Source organism: Perca fluviatilis, chromosome 10 (assembly GCF_010015445.1).
Source record: "Perca fluviatilis chromosome 10, GENO_Pfluv_1.0, whole genome shotgun sequence".
NCBI classification, from domain to species: domain Eukaryota; kingdom Metazoa; phylum Chordata; class Actinopteri; order Perciformes; family Percidae; genus Perca; species Perca fluviatilis.
In genome coordinates, this window is record NC_053121.1 from 31,371,126 (window position 1) to 31,390,620 (window position 19,495).

At 40.5% G+C, this 19,495-nt stretch overlaps 2 protein-coding genes and 1 long non-coding RNA gene across 17 annotated transcripts in view; 1 reads left to right on the top strand and 2 right to left on the bottom strand.

Annotated features, from left to right (window-relative positions):
• Nucleotides 1–4,228: 4,228 nt before the first annotated feature.
• Nucleotides 4,229–9,228, bottom strand: LOC120566353. Its single transcript, XR_005640385.1, has 3 exons — nucleotides 9,097–9,228; nucleotides 4,577–4,669; nucleotides 4,229–4,391 (listed from the first exon to the last, which is right to left on the bottom strand). It is a non-coding gene; the product is annotated as an uncharacterized LOC120566353 (long non-coding RNA).
• On the top strand, nucleotides 8,701–11,633 carry phox2bb (paired like homeobox 2Bb). 2 transcript variants are annotated; one of them, XM_039812731.1, is made up of 3 exons: nucleotides 8,701–9,313; nucleotides 9,958–10,208; nucleotides 10,573–11,633. In XM_039812731.1, the coding sequence occupies exons 1-3, from the start codon at nucleotides 9,073–9,075 to the stop codon at nucleotides 10,999–11,001; spliced, it is 921 nt and encodes a 306-aa protein (XP_039668665.1). In that variant the 5' UTR covers nucleotides 8,701–9,072; the 3' UTR covers nucleotides 11,002–11,633. The 2 variants fall into 2 exon arrangements, with proteins under 2 accessions (XP_039668665.1, XP_039668666.1); XM_039812732.1 differs by having other exon boundaries at nucleotides 8,704–9,313; nucleotides 9,958–10,145.
• A 2,331-nt stretch (nucleotides 11,634–13,964) lies between these two features.
• LOC120566409 (LIM and calponin homology domains-containing protein 1-like) overlaps nucleotides 13,965–19,495 on the bottom strand; it is a 38,392-nt gene continuing 32,861 nt past the window's right edge. For 12 of the 14 annotated variants that reach the window (XM_039812841.1, XM_039812840.1, XM_039812838.1 and 9 more), the window contains 5 exons: nucleotides 19,270–19,431; nucleotides 18,381–18,473; nucleotides 17,507–17,615; nucleotides 16,582–16,684; nucleotides 13,965–15,595 (listed from right to left, as the gene is read on the bottom strand). In XM_039812841.1, the coding sequence (XP_039668775.1) occupies nucleotides 15,570–15,595; nucleotides 16,582–16,684; nucleotides 17,507–17,615; nucleotides 18,381–18,473; nucleotides 19,270–19,431 (493 nt within the window). In that variant the 3' untranslated portion in view covers nucleotides 13,965–15,569. Of the gene's footprint in view, nucleotides 15,596–16,581; nucleotides 16,685–17,506; nucleotides 17,616–18,103; nucleotides 18,181–18,380; nucleotides 18,474–19,269; nucleotides 19,432–19,495 lie in introns of those variants that run through there. The other 2 variants (XR_005640397.1, XM_039812835.1) reach the window with 2 other exon arrangements.

Below are 19,495 nucleotides of genomic sequence, written 5' to 3' on the forward strand. Positions count from 1 at the left end.
ATATTTGAAAGTATTTATGTACGTTGCACTCTGTAGTTACAAAAGATAAAAAGTCTGTGTCCAAATAAAACGGAACAACGGCACAACGAAACTGCAAGCAAGTAAGTCGGTCTCAAAAAGTGTTATCTGTCCTGTAGGAGATGAGCCTGGAAAGAACATTTTAAATAGAGACATTTAAGCACTCTTAAAATGTTGATGCAATAAATAAGGGACAAACAAACTACATTTGTGCTTAGTTGAACAAATGAAAGCTCTAAATGTTGCTTACGCTCCTCATTCTGACAATGAATGATTACGGGGTTCAGGGTTTATATTGAAGGGTCCTGTCACCTAAACTTGCACAATATGAGAAAATTACAGCATCCATGACTGAGTTTATATGTGTGTGCATATAGTTAAAGTGTCCTGCACCAACACATGTGTCTTTAGTTGTAGCTAGTTCTGTTATAGTTGGGTGGGGCCAATTTGGGATATACCAACTAACCCTCAGAATGATAACGTTTTATGTTGTCCCAACATAACTGATCAACAGCTGTGTGGGTGGGTCTGTAGGAGCTTTAAAGAGTATGTATAAGTTGTCCCACCCCTACAGGTGCAACACAGCAGAGAGAGAGGGAGAGAGGGAGAGAGGGAGAGAGAGAGAGAGACAATCAAGCACATCTGTACGTCCACATAGAGCTAATCAGCCAACACATCTGTATGGGTAGACCATAAGTGTGCGGCAGATTAAAGAGAACATTAAGGGATTTTTCAAGCTGCTTTTAATAAGAGATGTTTGTCCTCGACTGACACTGATACAAGTTTTGTTATATTGTCAATTTATTCATGAAAACATAGCACCCCAATCAAGTATTGATTAATGATTGTGTTTGACTCCTCTGGTCTATTTGAAACAATATTGGGCAGAGTATCCTGTTGTGTGCATGTTATGAATATTAGAGGCCCTTGTTGGGACTCTTTTGACTATATGGAAATAATAATTCATATGAGTTGCCTGATGGTTTATGCAGATGGAGGCTGGGGGCAAAAACACAGAGTCCAATGTACAAGAGAGGCCATGTGTTTAGTCATAACACATCAAAAGAATATGAGATGAGAGGGGGGGGGGTGCACAAGGCGAGACAAATTTGCAGCTTTAGAAATTGATAGCAGGTGTTTACATGTGGTATCTTTTGCATATTATAATGTCGAAGCAGGGGTGTGCAATAAACATTACAATGCGTTGTATTATAATCAATTCACAATGACCATGACTTTTTATGATGGATTGGGAGACACGGCCTACTGTAATTGCTGCCCACTCCTCCCTCCCTTCTTCCTTCCTTTCACCCTGACGCCTCCGCTGCTACAGGCCAGTCTCTCTCTTCCCCTTTTTTTGACATTAAAAACCGCTCCATCATTCTCGATGCGCCGCCTTGTCGCCTGCCGCTCAGATGACCATTAATCGCTTAATTCCAGTAAACCTACGTGCGCACAAAGGACCGCTGTCTGCCGCTTAATGCATGTGTGATTAAGCTTTTAGGCCGACCACACGGCATTATTAGCCAGCAGGTCCTTGTATAGAGGGCCAAATGCCTTCAGGGGGCCCGAGGGTGGTGTGGGGTTGAGGAGCGGTGTGTGTGAGTGTGTGTGTGTGTTTGTGTGTGTGTGTGTGTGTGTGTGGGGAGGGGGTGGAGTTAACGACACTGACCCTCACTTCCCCAACAGCTATTCAATTCAACAATAATAACGGGTCACGCAGCTGATTTATGAGGCTGAGGCTAATAATTGTCAATTGCTAATGTGGGGGTGGGGAGGGGAGAGCAATGCCAGTAGACTATGCTAAATAAAATATGCCTTGACCCCACTGGGGGTGAAATGCAGGGGGCCAAAAAGGAAAAAAAATGACAGATGATGTTTCTGATTGCCCCCCTGCCCCCCCCGCCTCCCCGGGAAAAGCACGTTGCAGTTTAACTGCGTCTAAAAACTCAACGTTGTTTGAGTTAAAACGTTTAGAGCAGCAACATCGGGGCCACACTCAGGCCTGCGTGCCCCATCCGTCCGCCTGCATGTCTGCAATAAATTAATAACAACCAACCAATGTGTCGTGGAGAGGCGGATTCAATTACTAAGTTTATTTACAGGGAAAATCTCATGAAGGCCATTGACCAACGTTAAACAGCGCGGGATGAAACGATGACAAGAGCTCCGATAAGAATTTAATTCCATCTCATTTCAGACGATTTTATGAATCAAATTCTTGAACACTGGCAAGAGATTTAATGATCACATCTTTGCGAAATCTTATTTCAGAACCGGTCGATGGCATTTCTCTGCGTTAATGTCGACTTAGAGGTTGGAGTAATTTAGTAATTGATTCCTTGCCTGGCTCTCGCTCGTGCCAAGGCCGCGTTTGAGGGTAATATGTTTCCTAATCTTATCCCCCGGAATAAGATTTTTATGTTAATCCACTGGCTGGCCTCCTGGTCACTTGGGAAGCCCAGATACAGGGCCCAAAGGGGCCAGAGAGGCCAGAAGAAACGAGCCGTGCTCAGCAGGAGCTGGCTGCAGAATCTGGAAAGCAACGAGACGAGTTAATGGGAGATAACAGGAAAATATCGCACACACATGAGAATAACACATTTACATTTTTCCTCGTGTAGAATCTGTAAATTAATAATTTTGTTCAACATAGGCTAAATAGCAGGTTGATAAGGGTCATACATCTGCTTTGCCTCTCCTTTATTTGCATACCAGGCGATGCTTGACCCCAAATATCGTTATTTTAGAATGCATCATAAACTATATAGATGCACAAATTCTACTTTCTGTATAAACATCTAGATAAAATGAGAGCAGGTAGGTCTTTCCTCCTCCACATCTCTGCCTATCCCCATCACGGAGGCGCACACTGCCCTCAGATGTGTGCCAAAGACAGAATAAAGAAGCATCAGGTAAAAAATAAAAAAATAAAAACTTCTAATAACAATAACAACACGAGCCTGCACGCAGCAGACAGAGACATGAAGTCTTTTGTGCTGCACATTTTTTTTCTGCAGACACCGAGAGAAGACACCAGCTTCTAATTGAATTTGCCTCTTCTCCAGATGTCACTTTCCATCTGTGCGCTCGGAAACGCGATGCGCTTTTTACGCACCGGTCTGGAACAGCTTTAACTCAGATGTTTGACTTTTTTCTCCTCTCTATTGTGCCACCATGTTTTTTATGTGCAGTATCAGATCTTACAACCAAGGCAGCTTAGAGATACAATAAAATACAAAAAACAGATTACGATTTATTACAGAATATTATATTCCTTTTTTTTTCGATATTAATTTAATTAATCTTTTGGAGTTGGAACAGTAAAGCCAGTTTAACTGTCCCTGGTAGTTTTATCTCAGATCTTATTCACGCACTTTGCAGGTGAAAGCTTGCCTTTATCCATCCTGGCAAATTGAGACATCAGACTAAATTGCCACGAGAGCATCCCCAAAATGATTTTCTTTTTTTTGTATCTGCTCTCGAGCCCCTCCCCTGCAACACGCGGCCTTATTAATACCCGTTTTGATAAGCGTAGGATTTCCTCGGGCGAAGGAGTGAGACATTGTAGGTGAAATGTGACAGCGGGACCCTCCCATCGCGGTCGCTCTCTTTATCCTCCTCTGTTTCTTTGCCTTTTCGGGGGAGTGGATCCATCCAATCCATCCAGAGACAATGGCATTTTGTTTCTTCTTTTTGTCCCTCCTGTCGACCCGCATTCCTATATTGCTGAGCAACGATAGTGCGCACTAAATGGAGAGGAGTTGCTCCCATATCTCCGCTATTGTCCGGCACTTGCCAGGGGAATTTAGGGTCTTGCACACATCGCATTTTCCTGATTTATTTAAGTGAAGGCTTATGGTTGAAGCCCTTTATTTGCCACATAATTACGAATTAACTACCGCTTTACTTGAACTAAATGATCATTATCAGAGCCGTGCAGAGACCTCTGAAGGGGCAAGTGATCAAATTTTAAAAAACGGGGCATATGGTAACCAATTTTAAAACACCACAGCGTTTGGGCTGTGTATAGCCACAGTATAGGCAATGATACAGATGTTACTGTTTAATATATTATGATGTATCACAAAACCGTAAGCAAGGAGATCAAGGAGAAGCATGTCATAGTATAAAGAACACAACACAATGTGCATAAAAAGAGTTAAAGTTTTATTTTTTTAAACAATCGTAACAGGGAGATCTACAATCTGTGGGATTCCTAAGTTATGGAGGAGAGGGAGTCAAAGCTTGCTGACACTGCTAAGAAGTGGCTCACTGGGACTGACCTGATGTAACGCTCAGCTTACTGGTTACAGCAAAGGCAGAGGGAGATGCTTCCAGGAGACATGGCTGCTGCACACAAAGAGCTGCAACTAAACAAAACAAGGCACCAGATTCAGAAAACAAGTGTGGGAAAAATAAACTGAAGAGGGGACATTAGTAGGGGGAGGGATAGGGATGAATAGTGATGGCTGTGGTGAAAGTTAGAGAAAAGATCTTTACAGATGAGTGTAAAAAAAAATGAAGCACGCTGGACTTTGTGGTTTGCCATACTCACCGAGCTGCTGAGGTGAAGATACTGTCCTTAGTGGCCCGGCTGAAGCCCGACCGTAGGAGCAAACTGCGGCCTGGAATCACATGCTACTTGGAACTATAGTCATGAAAAAGAACACCAGGAGGAAATTAGATTAATAAAGTGTTACATGTAAGCATGGCTGGATGCAAAATTTGATGACACAGCTAGGAAGGGATCTCAATGTGACTAACCTGATGTAGTGCAGGGCTGACTGGCAGGAGAGCAGTCACAATTCAATATATTAATATATATCCCAATATATTAAACACTGAAATGTATTGACTTTTTTTTTAATGATAATATGCTTTAACATAAAACATCCTACCTCACTATAAACATAACCGACTACAGGTACATTTGAAACTTGACACTGGCATACATAAGCATAAAGTTGATGCAAGATAAACATGAATGTAACACTGATAATAATTCACCTGCTAAGAAGGCTCCTATAGCCTAATTCTCCAAACACTGACTGGTTATTATAAAAGAAATACTTTTAACACAGGATGCTGTCGCCTGTCCCCATTACACACACACACACACACACACACACACACACACACACACACACACACGCGCGCGCGCACACACACACACGCGCACACACACTTCTGTTAACCTACAGAGAACTGCTGCTGTCATCTCTTGTGTATCAGAGAATGAAACGGTGACGCTTTGTGTGCGCCCTAATAAAACGAGTAATTGTGGCCGCGGCAGCTCGTGCAGTTACCGCGAAATGTCACGACTTCAAAGTTAACTGCCGCTGCCACACATTTCTTTGCCTTTTGTCTGTTGTCATCCTGGAGGAGACTCGTTAACTAGGCTAACATTCTCATTCACTTCAAAAGCCCCACTTACCAGCACTTCGACTTCCAACTTTCTCTCGCTCTCGGCCGCCGACGGACTCACACTTGTGTCCAAGTGGCGCGCCTGGCAGGAAGCGGACATGCGTCAGATAACCCTGATCATCATGTGATATGAAGGTTTGGATCTATGGTTTTATCTAGCTAATTATTATTGTTAAATATTGTTCTTAAACGGATCAGTTGTGGGCCATCGTCAAAGAAAGAATATGAGGCCTTGAGGGCAAAGGGGACAGGTGCTTAAGCACCCTCATGACTGTATACAGTCTATGGATTTACATGTGCATGCTGTAAATCCATAGACTGTATACAGTCATAGACTGTACACAGTCTGTACACAGTCTGTGTAAATCACTGTTTGCACGCACTGCTGCTGTTTAGAAACAAAGCTGAACACAAGCTGCAGCCACCAGGCCCCTCTGCAGGACGTAGGAACCGTCTGCACGTTTTGCATTTCGCAAAAGCTAGAAAAAAAAAAAAATCAATTCGGACTGCAGAGTCCCAACCTTTCGGATTAAACATTCTCACATCAAAATATCAAACTGTGGCTTCTCATCTCACCCGAAGCAGCTGAAAGAATTAAAAGATGTTGAAACTATAAAGGGAGGCGTTTCAATAGCTGGTGGACTATAGTGTAAGGACTATAGACCGCAGGAATAAAGAGCGACTTCAGTGAAAGAAACCGATGGCTAAAAGCTCTAATTGTATTTGCCTCGGCGAAATATCAGAAAAGACTTCTCGTTTCTTTGAGCGTTATTAGATTAAATCCCAGAGATGGTTTCTTTTCTCGCTGCCAGACGCGTGGAGGGAGGACGGTGAACCATTTGGCTCTTTGGTTTCAATAATCAAATTAACCATTTGGTACAACTTTTGGGTCCCAGCTCGTGTGTAGAAAAAGGGGTGGGGGGGAAATAAAAAAAGAAAACATTTACATAATAGACACCGGGTTGTGTCAAGAAAGAATTAACTTTTTTTTCTTTTTGGCTCTCGTTTATCTCTGAAAAGACAACACGAAAGAAAAGGGAGAAACACACTGCAACACGTCAGCAATTGTGGAGCAAAATAATTGATGGCAAATGCGAACGGGTCTATTTTAACAGATAATACGGGAGCTGCACCTTACAGCCTGGAGCCTGCACGGGGGAAAAAATCTCATTTTCTTTTGTATTCTGAAAACAACTGAATATTTCATTAAACGGCAGTTGTTGTTTTGTTTTTTTGTTTTTTTATGAATTTGGTGCCAATATCGAGGGAAGGCTGGTCGTTCCTCACAGTTTGGAGGTACCGACACGTGTGTGTCTCAATATGTAGCCTATTTGAAAATAAAGATCTTAAACGGAGATGAAAGGCTGATTTGCACTGGAGTTACCCCACCCCATTTTAAAACTCAATTTTAGACCAGTGACCTCAGACATTGACCTGTATGTGGTTTTATTTTCTTTTCTTTTTTTATCTCCTTGTAGTCTCGATTTCAAAAAAAATCCTACACGTTTATTTAATATCTGTCCAGCCTTCTTTAATTAAGATGAAGAAATAAGATCAATCTTGTGAAGGATAAAATCAAATCAAAAGAGAAACAAAAGATCTATAATAATCCTATAATAAAATGTAATAGGTTGTGAGATAAAGGTTTATAATAACGATACCCTAAGCCACGCGTGATAAAAAAAAAAACATTGATATATAAACACACTATGGAGCATTATGGACACACTCAGGTAGGCTATATTATAGTGATTTTTCAGTGTGAGACCATCAGCACACAGATCAATCAGGCAACAAATTCAAACATCCAACTCTCATCTGCTAAATGTAATTGTTGCGCCATAATTCCTGTTGCGCCTTTTTGTGTTTCGATAATTTGGAAAAGAGAGCGAAAACAAAAACAAACGAGGAATTGAACTCGGTCCAATGAAAAAAAAAAGAAAAGAAAAGAAACACGCGTGTGTAAGCGCCATACAAAAGGGTTCACCTTATTACACAAACCAAATTAACCACTCAGCCAATATTGTGAGCCTAAGAGGTCCGATGACTGCCTCGCCAGTTCGTTACTTTCATTAGAAAGATGTTATTTGCCAAATAAACGGAATAATGAAAGTAATAAAGACAATTACAAACTCATTTGAATCATAAAAAAAAACACACCCGGAAGTTTAGCAGAGATTATACTGCAGCAGTGCAGAATTAGAAAGACGTTATGTTTATTTGGCAAAAAAAGGGGGCAGTATTAAACCAAAGCTGCAAATTCGTTTATTACTGGGCGTAAATAGTAATAAGTTGAGACAATTTGAATCTTTCATTTATTGATATCGATTTTAGAAAGCAGAAAGACCCGATTTAAAAGTCTAAATTACTAATGGAAAAACAATGAAAACGGTCAGAACTCGCGCAGTGCAAACAAAGGGGGTATTCGGTACAGTTGTTATGGATGTGATTGGTGCGCAGACACTGTGGGGAAAAAAAGAAATCACCTGAATATGTCTTTTATAATCACTTTAACCATATAACAACGTATTTTTTCCTCTAAAAAGAAAAGGTAAAAAACAGTATAATTTGTTTCAGAGCACATTTGCTTGTTTACGTGGTTTTATTGCAATCAATGTCCTGAAACAAAGCTGCATAACACGGGCCATAGGCTACATGGTGCAAAAACATTATAAAATAACAGTTAGCCTAGGCTACACTTAAAGCAGGGGACTTCGCCTCAGTTGCAGATTTCGATTTTTCCACAAAAAAAGGAGATTTTAAACCTCAAAATGCCGTTTCAAAACGAAAATATCGGTCGTTATACCTGTTAGAAATGAGCATGTTTTGCTGCTTGAGTGCAGAAGACCACAGTCCTAAACAGAGAGCAAGCAGTCGGAGCAGACGGGCAGAGAAGAAGAGGCAGAGGGGGAATACTATGTGAAATCCTGCCCAATGTATACGGTCGCTTAAAAGGCTTAAAAGCTTGGAGAAAATTGGATCAGGGAGAATCGTCACCCAACTTTCATTATTTCCAAGTGGTGTGATTGAATTAAAGGGCAAGATGGTGGTTGGAGAAGAGTGGGGTGGATGGGTAGAGGGGTGGAGGGAGGCGGCGGCGGTGGTGGTGGAGGGGTGCGTAATGGCGTGGTATTAAATTCTAATTAGAGATGCAGGGGATCAATGATAGGGAGGTTGGACAGCCCGGGCCCCCAGTGCCAGCCCAATAGACTGATGAGTTATTGTCATGTAAAAAAGCGCTAGCAATAAGACCAAACGCTTTGCTATTGTCCAAGCGGAAAGAGCCAAGTTTATTATGAGGACTATATGCTCTAGAGACCTCGGGCTAGGCGGCTCTTAGGGGGCTTTTCATAAAACAGGGCTAGGTTCCTATAAAGGAGGCCAGTTTTGGAGCAGGCGCTGAGCAGTGAACATCTATCCACCGTCCAGCCTCCTTCCAACCAGTTCAAACCAAACAAGTCATCTTTCCCCCCCAACTCAGACCGCGCGTCCTCCTCAATTGTATTTTGATTCCTTTTTTTTTTTTTTTTTTTTTACTTTCTAACCCAATTTTTTGGGGGGTAGTTTTTGTTTGACATTTTTTTTTCCCGGGAAGTGCAGCTTTCTAACTCCACCGAGCCTTCTCAAATGTATAAAATGGAGTATTCTTACCTAAATTCCTCTGCCTACGAGTCATGTATGGCCGGGATGGACACGACGAGCTTGGCATCGGCCTATGCGGACTTCAGTTCGTGCAGTCAAGCCAGTGGGTTTCAGTACAATCCCATCAGGACCACTTTCGGGGCCACCTCCGGCTGTCCGTCCCTCACGCCGGGGTCCTGCAGCCTGGGGACCCTGCGGGACCACCAGAGCAGCCCGTACGCCGCAGGTAAGCAGCGACTCCGGAGCCTCAACCCGGCGTATTATAGGACGCCTTGATTGCATTTGAAAATGGAAATGTGTTTAGTATTTACCAAACGAAATTTGCTTACACAAATGAAAGAATTTATCACGTTAGAAGCGATTGCAGGCAAGCGGTAATTCGGTTACGGGGTTATACTACCCCAGTCACACCCAAAACCGCCAACAGAATTATCTTAAGCTGCCAAAATGATAGGCATAATTTATTTACTTTGCGATGAGACATAAAGCTTCGAAAATAATTAGATAACCAAAGACTAAAGCTCATTATTGACACCAAATTGGAGTTACAGTAGCAACAAGCGAGGCGGATGGGAACATTATGACAAGTTTTCAAACTTGAGCCTCAATCTGAGGAGCAACAATTAGTTTAACATCACAATTAACCGCATCACAGGTCAGCAACGTTATCAATTCAGAACTAATTCACAGGTAATCAAAGGCATAATACAATTGAAAGCTTTAGCCCAGCATCCATAACCGGATTTTATACAAAACATCGAATTTGAATTTACTTCAATTTAACATCATCACAGTTACACACGCTAACATCGTACACTGCACGAATGGAGCCACTGCACGTCTAACGGTGACATTTTACCTCGTTTACAGTTCCCTACAAACTGTTCACGGATCACGGCGGACTGAACGAGAAGAGAAAGCAGAGGCGCATCCGGACCACGTTCACCAGCGCCCAGCTGAAGGAGCTGGAGCGGGTTTTTGCTGAAACGCACTACCCGGATATCTACACCAGAGAGGAGCTGGCACTTAAAATCGATCTGACTGAAGCCAGAGTGCAGGTACACAGCCACTTGCTCTCCAGCAGACGCCAACCTGCTTCCATTGCGCACAGTTACGCACGGGTGAATTTATGAAGCAAATAAGAAACATTCTAACACATCTAAACTATTCACTAATATATATATTTTTTAAAGATTTTAGTCAAATAAAAGCTTTACTGCTTTGACATTATCAACTGATGGCCTTCAACTGCTGGCGCCATATAACACACACTCTCATGCATTAATGTGCAAAATAAAGATGGTGTTTGTCTTTAGGGACACTTTAAAGATCAACATGCATTTATAAACACATTGATGTAGAGTTAATTCCCCTCAGCTGTGCGTCATACTTTTAGATTAGTAATGATTTATTTATTTTTTGATCCCAAAACAACCCTTCATGGTGGCTTAACTTTCGTTCTTGCACCCTTGCTCAATTTTCCAGGTGTGGTTCCAAAACCGACGTGCCAAGTTCCGCAAGCAGGAGCGAGCAGCTGCAGCGGCCGCCGCGGCTGCCAAGTCCAATTCTGGAAAGAAGTCCGACCTTAGAGATGAAGACAGTAAAGAGACCAAATCCACCGACCCCGACAGCACAGGAGGACCGGGCCCAAACCCCGTCCCCACCTCCAACTGCGGCGGACCGAGCCCCACCGGAGGCCAGGTCAACACCACCGGGAACGGACAGGTGGACCAAGTGAAGACCTCCGTGTCCACCGGCATGGGGGTGACAGCAGCGAGCCAAGGCTGGGCCACCGCTCCTGGGACCATCACTTCTATCCCGGACTCATTGGGCGGGCCGTTCGCCAGCGTACTGTCGTCTTTGCAAAGACAGAACGGAGCCAAAGCTACATTAGTAAAGACCAGCATGTTCTAATGAAGCTTCACATCGGGGGAAGAACAGCAGCAGAGGAAGAGAGATACGGTTCCTCATCCTCCGGAGACTGAAAAGCAATTGCCCATGACAGACTTAAGGACAAAAAAGAGCAGTTCAAAAGAAGATGACAACTCGGTTATTTTATTTTTATGCCTTGCGCCGTTTGTTGTGGTCAGTTGACACTTTTGCTGTGAAAATATCCATCTTGACAAGTCAAATTGATTGATCATTTTTCTTTAAAAAAAGTGTTAGATTGGGTGAAATGTTTTCACTTGTTTCCGGTCATGTCTAAAGACTGAAATCCTGAAAAAAGGCAGACGGCATATTACTGTACTAATAGCAACAGAATTACACTTCCGTTGAGATTCGTCATGCGTAAATTCAGAACAAGGACAACATATCTCAGCCCAAAAGCAAAATGCCCCTCCTTTTTAAAGATACAAACGACACATTTAAGACTGAACACTGGATGAAGTGACTTGTTAAGATGAACATTTGTTGTTTTATTTGGGCCAATTTATGAGCCAACACAGACGTCTGCGCACTGGAAACGCGTCGTGCCATCAGTGAGCAAAGGAGCCCCGTTGAGTCCCATTATATGTCAGAGTTCAACAGCTGCTTTGTTTGGTAGAGAGACGTTTAATATCCATGACTGAGGATGCTCTCTCACAAATCCACAGTCCGACACAACAAACACCCAACGAGACGCTGTCACGATTTGCTTCTCTGTTTCTCTATAAAACACAACCTGCTGTTTGGAAGTAGCCTCTTTTCAGCTGTGTTTTTGTTTCCAGGGCGGCCGAGAGTTTAGTTTCTTTAAATTATCGATATAAACACAATTATTTCCTCGAGAAAAAAAAAAAGGCACAAACTACTGCAATGTTCACCTCCGACAGGAAATCTGTGTGTTTTGTGTGTCTTTCTACGGCAGTGTTTTTGTGGCTCAAACTGTATAGTGTTAATACGTATAATTGTCTCCTATAGTTGAACCATAGGCCATACTCCCTCGTAGATCGACCATACAAGTCTTTTTGATGTTTTACAAAATTCCCTCGGAAGAATTTATTTTGGGTAAAAAAAAAAAAAAAGGGAATGGATGCAAACATTGTATTTATTTCTATATAATTTGCATGTTGTCTCTTTGTCTGATTTTACAATGATTTCTCTTCCATTTTGTGAGCATTATGTAACATGTTTTGTCCAGGATCTGAAAGTTATTTATATGTAGGTAATGAATGCTTATATTTAAGAAGGAAATATTTCTACATGTGCACATAGTTTTCCAGGTGTACCATTGAAATGGTTGTTGATGATATAAAAAAAAAAAAATAATAATAATAGTCCAAGTTGCTTTGTCATGTTTTCTTTGGACAAATAAGAAAAATCAGTCAAGTTATTCGTTATTGTACTAGAGCTTTACTCATTCTTCAACAATCCTAAAATACGTTTCTTAATGATTACCCTGTTATAAATGCAAAGTTTTCGGTCATGGTCGTTTTAAAAAGGACGGAGATTTCAGAACCATGAACAGCTCCGCACCGCTTCACAATTTATTGAATATTCAAGGTTTAGTTTTCCTTAAACAAAGGTTAAAATATTTGCCTTTGAATTAACATAATTACACCCAGTTTCAATGCAAATGTAAAGAAACAAGTGTGGGCCTTCTGTAATCCGACAGAGTTAAAAAAAACAACAACAACGCTCCAATGATGTCAAGACGGGGTACAAGATTTAAAACGCAGGAAAGATGGAATCAATTTCATCTTTCATAAGCAGATATTTTAAAATCATTTTAAAGAAAATTACATTTTTAAGATCGTCATCTCACTGGTTGACTTTCTTAGGTGAACATTTTGAACCAATATCTGTGACGCTGGAGGATACATATCACAAATGTGACACTATCTGCATCTCTGGGGTCACAATTTGTGGTAACAGCAATTATATTTTATGACCCAATCTCAAAATATATGGGGTCACAGTTTTGGATCAACAGCTACCAGAATTTACCCTATGAGAATATTATGGATGCATCTTTTTGGCAACATGAACCAAACACCCAAATTTACTTAACCTTAACCCCAAATCTAACAATAATCTGAATTTAATCTAAATTAAACCCTAATTGATATCTAACATAACGGGCAGAATTAAAGAAAATTTTTGAATGGGGTTTATTCTTAATTGGGTCTGTTTTTAGCCTTGTTATTTGTTTATAGTATTGTTTTATCTGTCATCAGCAACCTTTTATTCTGAGGCTTTTGCCAAGTCTCCTTCTGAGACTTCCCTGGTTAAATAAAGGTTAAAGGATAAAATAAATCAATCAATAAATAAACAAACCATGAGGGCAACCTGCAGTAAACACTATTTGAAGTGGAAGCATGCTTTGACACACTGGTTTCCAAAAAAAAAAGACCAGACTTTCAGTTTCCTCTTTAACACAACTACTTCTTGTTAAAGCCAGTGACTCGATCTGCAGTGTCAAATGTTTAAAGTATTTATTCACGTTTAAGTTTCTTCCGTTAGTTTAAATCTTTTAGTTCGTAAATTTTCTGAGATTATTTAGAAAAAAAATTAAAAGACAGAAGCACAGCTTTAATTTATAACATTTTATTTATAAACATACAGTATGCTATAAATGCCATTGCATTTAAACACCAAATTAATCTATATTCGGATAGTGTTCAGGTGAATATTACAATAAATACAGAACAGACGTAAAGGTTTCATTCCCCAACTATCCTGTTAGGAAAACTGTCTGAATATAGAGCTCCGTCTCAAAGATCCTGCTATAAGAGACTCAGCCGAGATTTATTCAATAACTAAATGAGGATAAAAAATAAAATACACAACCAGAACAGAAGCTTAAAAATACTGTAGATCAGAGAGATGAAACCGGAGGAGAAGCTTGGCTATAGGACGCACTTCAGGAGGAGGAGGCTGCTAGTTTGCTTTCATACAGCAAATCATTTGGTTTTAGGCTTAAACGTGCATTTTTTTTTTTACATCCACAATACATAACCGAGCTCCTCTCATACAAGTTTTAAAAACAGAAGCAAGTGACCTAAAATGTCCAGCTGGCGGCACAGATCTTTAGTTTTCATCCAACCAAATATTGCACAGGTGCAACTGCTGCTGGTATGAGTGTTCATATTACCTTTGCTGTTTAACTAGATGCAGCATTAACTGGTGATTTTTGCGTTTTGTAATTGTATTAATGAATCCTACCACTGAGCAATTATCAAAATTACCTCAATTAATAGCATACAGAAGTCTATATCTCTCTAGAATAAAACATTCAAAATTAAATCCATGGTTTGCCCTGCAGTATATATTTTTCCAAATAGACAACAAATGTATTCCTTTGCACTGGTTTTTATCACTGCAAATCACTGAGGAATAACAGGGGGGGGATATGAAATTAAGGGTGTTGTTTATGTAAAATAAGCAGTACTGAAGTAAAGCGTGATGTAAGGGAGGGCTGCAGCCTGTCTGTCTGCAATTTAAGGGTTCAAATTTGGCCGAATCCCTCCCTACACCCATACAAATGAAAAAGAGAAAGAAAACACCATACAGCTGGTGTGTTTTTTTCCTGCATCACCTTGCTTTCCTAAGGCACATTAAAGTCCTGACTGTCCAAGTGGACAGACTGGCTGAGGAGCAACCTGCTGTGACCCAAAGCACAAAAACAGCTCACGAGTCGTGTTATCGCCCTAAAGATGAAACTACATCCGTAATATGTGTTTATATTAGAGGCTAATTTTATGCAGGAGCACAGAACAAGATACATTGTTCTGTAGGGAAAATGGTGACTTACTGTAGATATTGTGTCTGTGGATCTAAATCTTGGGTTTGTAGTGACCTTTACTGCACTTTCTACATTAAGTTTTTGTATACATTTTGTTTCAATCTAGCACTCAATTAAAGGTGAATTCAATTATTAATATTTTTCAGATCTACTCTGTTTAGAGAAATAACAAAATCCAACTTGAGCTGCCTGACCACATATTTAGTTCTCTCCAGCTTTTGGATTTTTATCCAAATTAAGAAAACCTTTGTCAAATGATCTAAAAGTAATCTATTAACTATCTGATATACTGCATTTCCATCATATGGAATTGAATGGCAAATATTCTATTGTTTTCCAACAGGAAAATAAATCCTGATTTTACTTAACCACCTTAAAGACTTGAACACCATATTCTTTTTGTGTGTGTTCACTCTTTTCTTTTCAACATGGCTGCCACCCCAGAACAGTCTCTCTCTCTCGCTCTCTCTTGCTGCATGATGAAACAGAGTCTGTGGTGGTACGTGGACCAATCAAATCCAGATTTCACTCACATATCAGATGACATAAACATGAAGAATATATATAGAATATATATATTTTTTTAAACATTTGACTGTCCCCAGATCCCTTGTTTGGCCCCCCTGACGAATCTTCATTGGTTATTGAGCTGCAGAGGATGTAAAGATCCCGACACGCTGTGAAGGACATGATTTGCAGATTATCGGGTTAAAACATGGATGGGGTTTCTTCCAAGAACCTTGTGCTTTTCTGTTGAGCGTCACAACGTGGTTGGCTGTCCGGCCGCTTGAAAGGAAAAAGAAAGAGAAGGAAATAGGGGTGTGCTATAGCAAATCGTTCACCATAATACCGGGATATTTTTTAATATCAAGATGAAGATAATGGCAATATTCCGACTTGTTGACGTTATTGCCTGTTAATTTGGCAACTGTTTAGATGTGCACTTTGTTGTATTGTTTATATTTAATACAGAATCTCAATCCCACCCTGAGTTACTGTGTTTAAAAACTTAAGAACTGAGATATATATATATATTTTTTTTTTTCAGAAAGCATGAAAGTTACTGCCATCCTCTCCTCTCCCAGCAGCTACATCACAAGTTTCTCCTCCTCCTGATGCAGCTTCAGATCCATCCCTCCATTCAGCCAACTTCACTGTGTCTGACACTTCTTTATTAAAGCTGCACTGGCTTGGATTTTTAGATTAAAATTACACTCGTCTTATCAGCCACACAGCGGGGCTGCAATAAAGAATAAACCTTTGAAATACACCTTAAATCTTTTATTATAAAATAGTGTCAAGTTTACTTTGAAAACAATAAATCAAACAAAGCTTTGTGTGTTTTTCTAGCTGGTTTATGAGCAGCGTATTTACTGCTGGTGCTAGGACACCATCACCTTATTGGAAACCACCATTGAAACATGGTCGACATTACCATACAATAAGACACAACACTGTACCCTTTTTATAATATTAGAGAATGATTAAACTCCCTCTTTATGAGTATTATGTAACATGGAAGTAATCCATTTTATTTCTGGTGGTTGTGTGTTTCGATATTCAGGATGGTGGTTGAGTTGAAACCAGCTGACAGAACCTGACATTCATAATTACTTTATGTTTGGACGAATGGATGGAAACATCAGCAGAGAGAAAAGGGGTCAGACGAGAGAGAGAGAGAGAGAGAGAGAGAGAGAGAGAGAGAGAGAGAGAGAGAGAGAGAGAGAGAGAAAAAAAATATACAGGGGAGAGTGGGGGGGGGGGGGACTTACAGCGGGAGCGGATGTAGCACTGGTGGCAGTTGAGGAGACCGTTTCTGATCCGGACGTCCGTCCCCGTGGTCGTGTCGCCTAACTGTCCTTTACACACTCCGCACTGAAGAGAGACAGCAGGGGGTCATTTTAATTCATATAAATCATTCATGAATTACTTGTTATTACAGGTGCATCTTAAAGCGTAAGACTATAGTTATTTCTTCTTTTTTTTTCTTTTAAATCAACAAAACAAGACCAAAACATCACAATCTGTGAGTCTCTCGATGCTTTCTGATTTCCCTAACTGGTATGTGACACTCAGCCTGCAGACCACTGGCTCCTACTGAAGATATCATTGTTTAAAAATAATGTCAAAAACATTAAATTTCATTTTTTAAGAATAAGAGTAATTTCTCAAACAACTGGGCACATTTTGGGACTGGGCAGAATTTTAGCAATCTTTATGCAAACAGGACTAAATAGTACATTTCTTTGGGGACTATTCTCAGCTGAGGAGGAATACACAATTGGTGCTCTACTGAGTATTCTCAGCAGCAGGGTGGTGTACTGTATGTGGCACGGACTCAAAATGGTGTCCATGCTCATGGTAATGAAGGAACAGTGAAACGGCTCGTTTCTAATAGATTTTGTACAACAACTGAGCTCCATGGCACAGAGGAATACCAGGCTTTGAATACACACGCAATAGTTAATACACAACAACACAATTGCTAAGGTGCAATTGCATTCATACGGTATGTTTCTAATAGATTTTGTACAACAACTGAGCTCCATGGCACAGAGGACACAAACAACACAATTGCTAAGGTGCAATTGCATTCATACTTCTGATGGGTAATTAAATGAATAAAAAAAAAAACTAAATGAAACAGAACGATACTGATTCTTGACATGAAAAGCATTTCTTTTTTCCGTCACCGACCTTAAAGCAGTGAATGTGGAAGTAAAGACTGAGGGTCTCTATGATCATGGCGGCCCCCTTCCCTAACGGCTGCCCACAGCTGGAGCACAGTTTCTTCCCACTGACAGACCTACAGAAGAGAGAAAGAGACAGAAAACCTATGACACTAGGAGGGACTGTACATGATGTAAAAGTACGGATTACTTAGTACCAGTTAAGCTCTTTTGACAGTGAATATGAAAGAGAAACACAGTTAATAAGCTGTTCAATTTTCAGTGTATTGTTGTACTGGAAAACTGATACAGAATACCTGAATTTATGGTCAGATAGCATCCTATGCATTTGCACTATCCAGCAGTGGATTCAGTGAACAACAATAGATGTATGACATTTATTTTATAGAAATACATGGGGGGTGAAGTATATATAAAGGATATTCCATCTCTTGCCTAAAATGTTTCAGACGGCTCCTTTGGCTGCTCTCTGCTATTTTGTCTGTTGGTCTTTGCTGTTTTTCTTTGCGTTTCTACTGATCAAGGTCCTTGTGTGCAGTAATGTTCATCAGGGTCTGTCTTCTATGTGCTATTTTTCAAACATTAGTAATTGTATTTTAATGACCTGGGACTGCAGATGAGCAGTTGAATTTCGAGACAACTCTGGCACATTTGCAGTAATGTTTAGGAATGTACATTTCACTGTAAAACAAAGAAATACATGAAATAATATGAATTAAAACGGTTTCCACGAATTGTATTGAAATTCCCACTGCATTCATCCTTGCCGCAGTGGTACATGTCATGAGACGGGTGGAGAAATGTAGGCAGCAAAGCAGAAAATGACAGTGCAGAAATGAAGCACACCCCTCCCTCCATGTGGGCTGTTTGTAATGCAGTACCTGTTGGGTGTTGGAGGCAGCGTGTCTGGAGATGGTGGACATGCTGCAGGGCTTTTTGATGAGCTGTGGCACATATTATCTATGGGACCACTCCTGGAAATGGACGGCAACATGCAACATGATGATGAGTCATGGCTACAGTGACTCTATTGGCTGCCACAGTCAGACACAAACCAATCCAAGCCAGAACAAGCTGAACCACCGAAATCAGCTCAATAATGTTTGGCAGGCTTGCTTAAAAAAATGCAGCATTATGTGTGACTGATTCTAATGAATGTTTTTTTTTCTTTTCTTGTCACAGACTGTTCCTTTATGTGGAGGAAGACTATGGGGATAAAATGCAGCTAAAAGATGCCACCTGCTGGTGAAACTGAAGTTAAACTGTCAAACCGTTACCAGTCATTATTGTGGTCTTTTGATAAAATATGTATTTACAGCTGTGATGACATTGCACAATGCAATCTATTTGTCTATTTAAAATAAGCAGTGTTATGATACCTGAGGGCCAGCCTTGACACATAGAGGCATCTTATTAAACAAAAGAAATAACATGAGGAAATAAAACAGTGTTTAAAATGGAAGATTTCTCACAGCATCACAACATCTTTTTTTTTTTTTTTAAATCATATTGCAAATTGAAAATATTCTCTGGTGTGATAATAGTTATATACTGGTGCAATGACCTGTGCTTGGTTGTGTCTTATACCTCACACCGTAAGTTAAGAACATTCTGTATAATTGAAACAGTGTGCTCTAAACTTGTATTAACATAGGATAATCATTTATGTACAATTGAAAGGGACTGAACTCTGGATTTAAAAAAAAGAAAAAGACAATGAAATCCAGTCAGAACTTGGACTGAAGGCTTCTCTCACACACATTCACACACCTCCTGTCTCCTGCAGGCCGGCTGGGCTTGTTGCTGTCTGCCGAAGGCTCTTCTTGTTTCTTCACTGGAGTCGAGGTTTTGGTCGGCATCGCAGGGAGTTTTTGGCCATTCTGCAGACTGTGACCGAGTGTCTCTGCCTGACTGCTGCTCTGACTCACCGAGCTGAGGATCAGAAACACACTATCTTAAGATTGATTCTGTTTTTGCTTTTTATAGTCCATTTTAC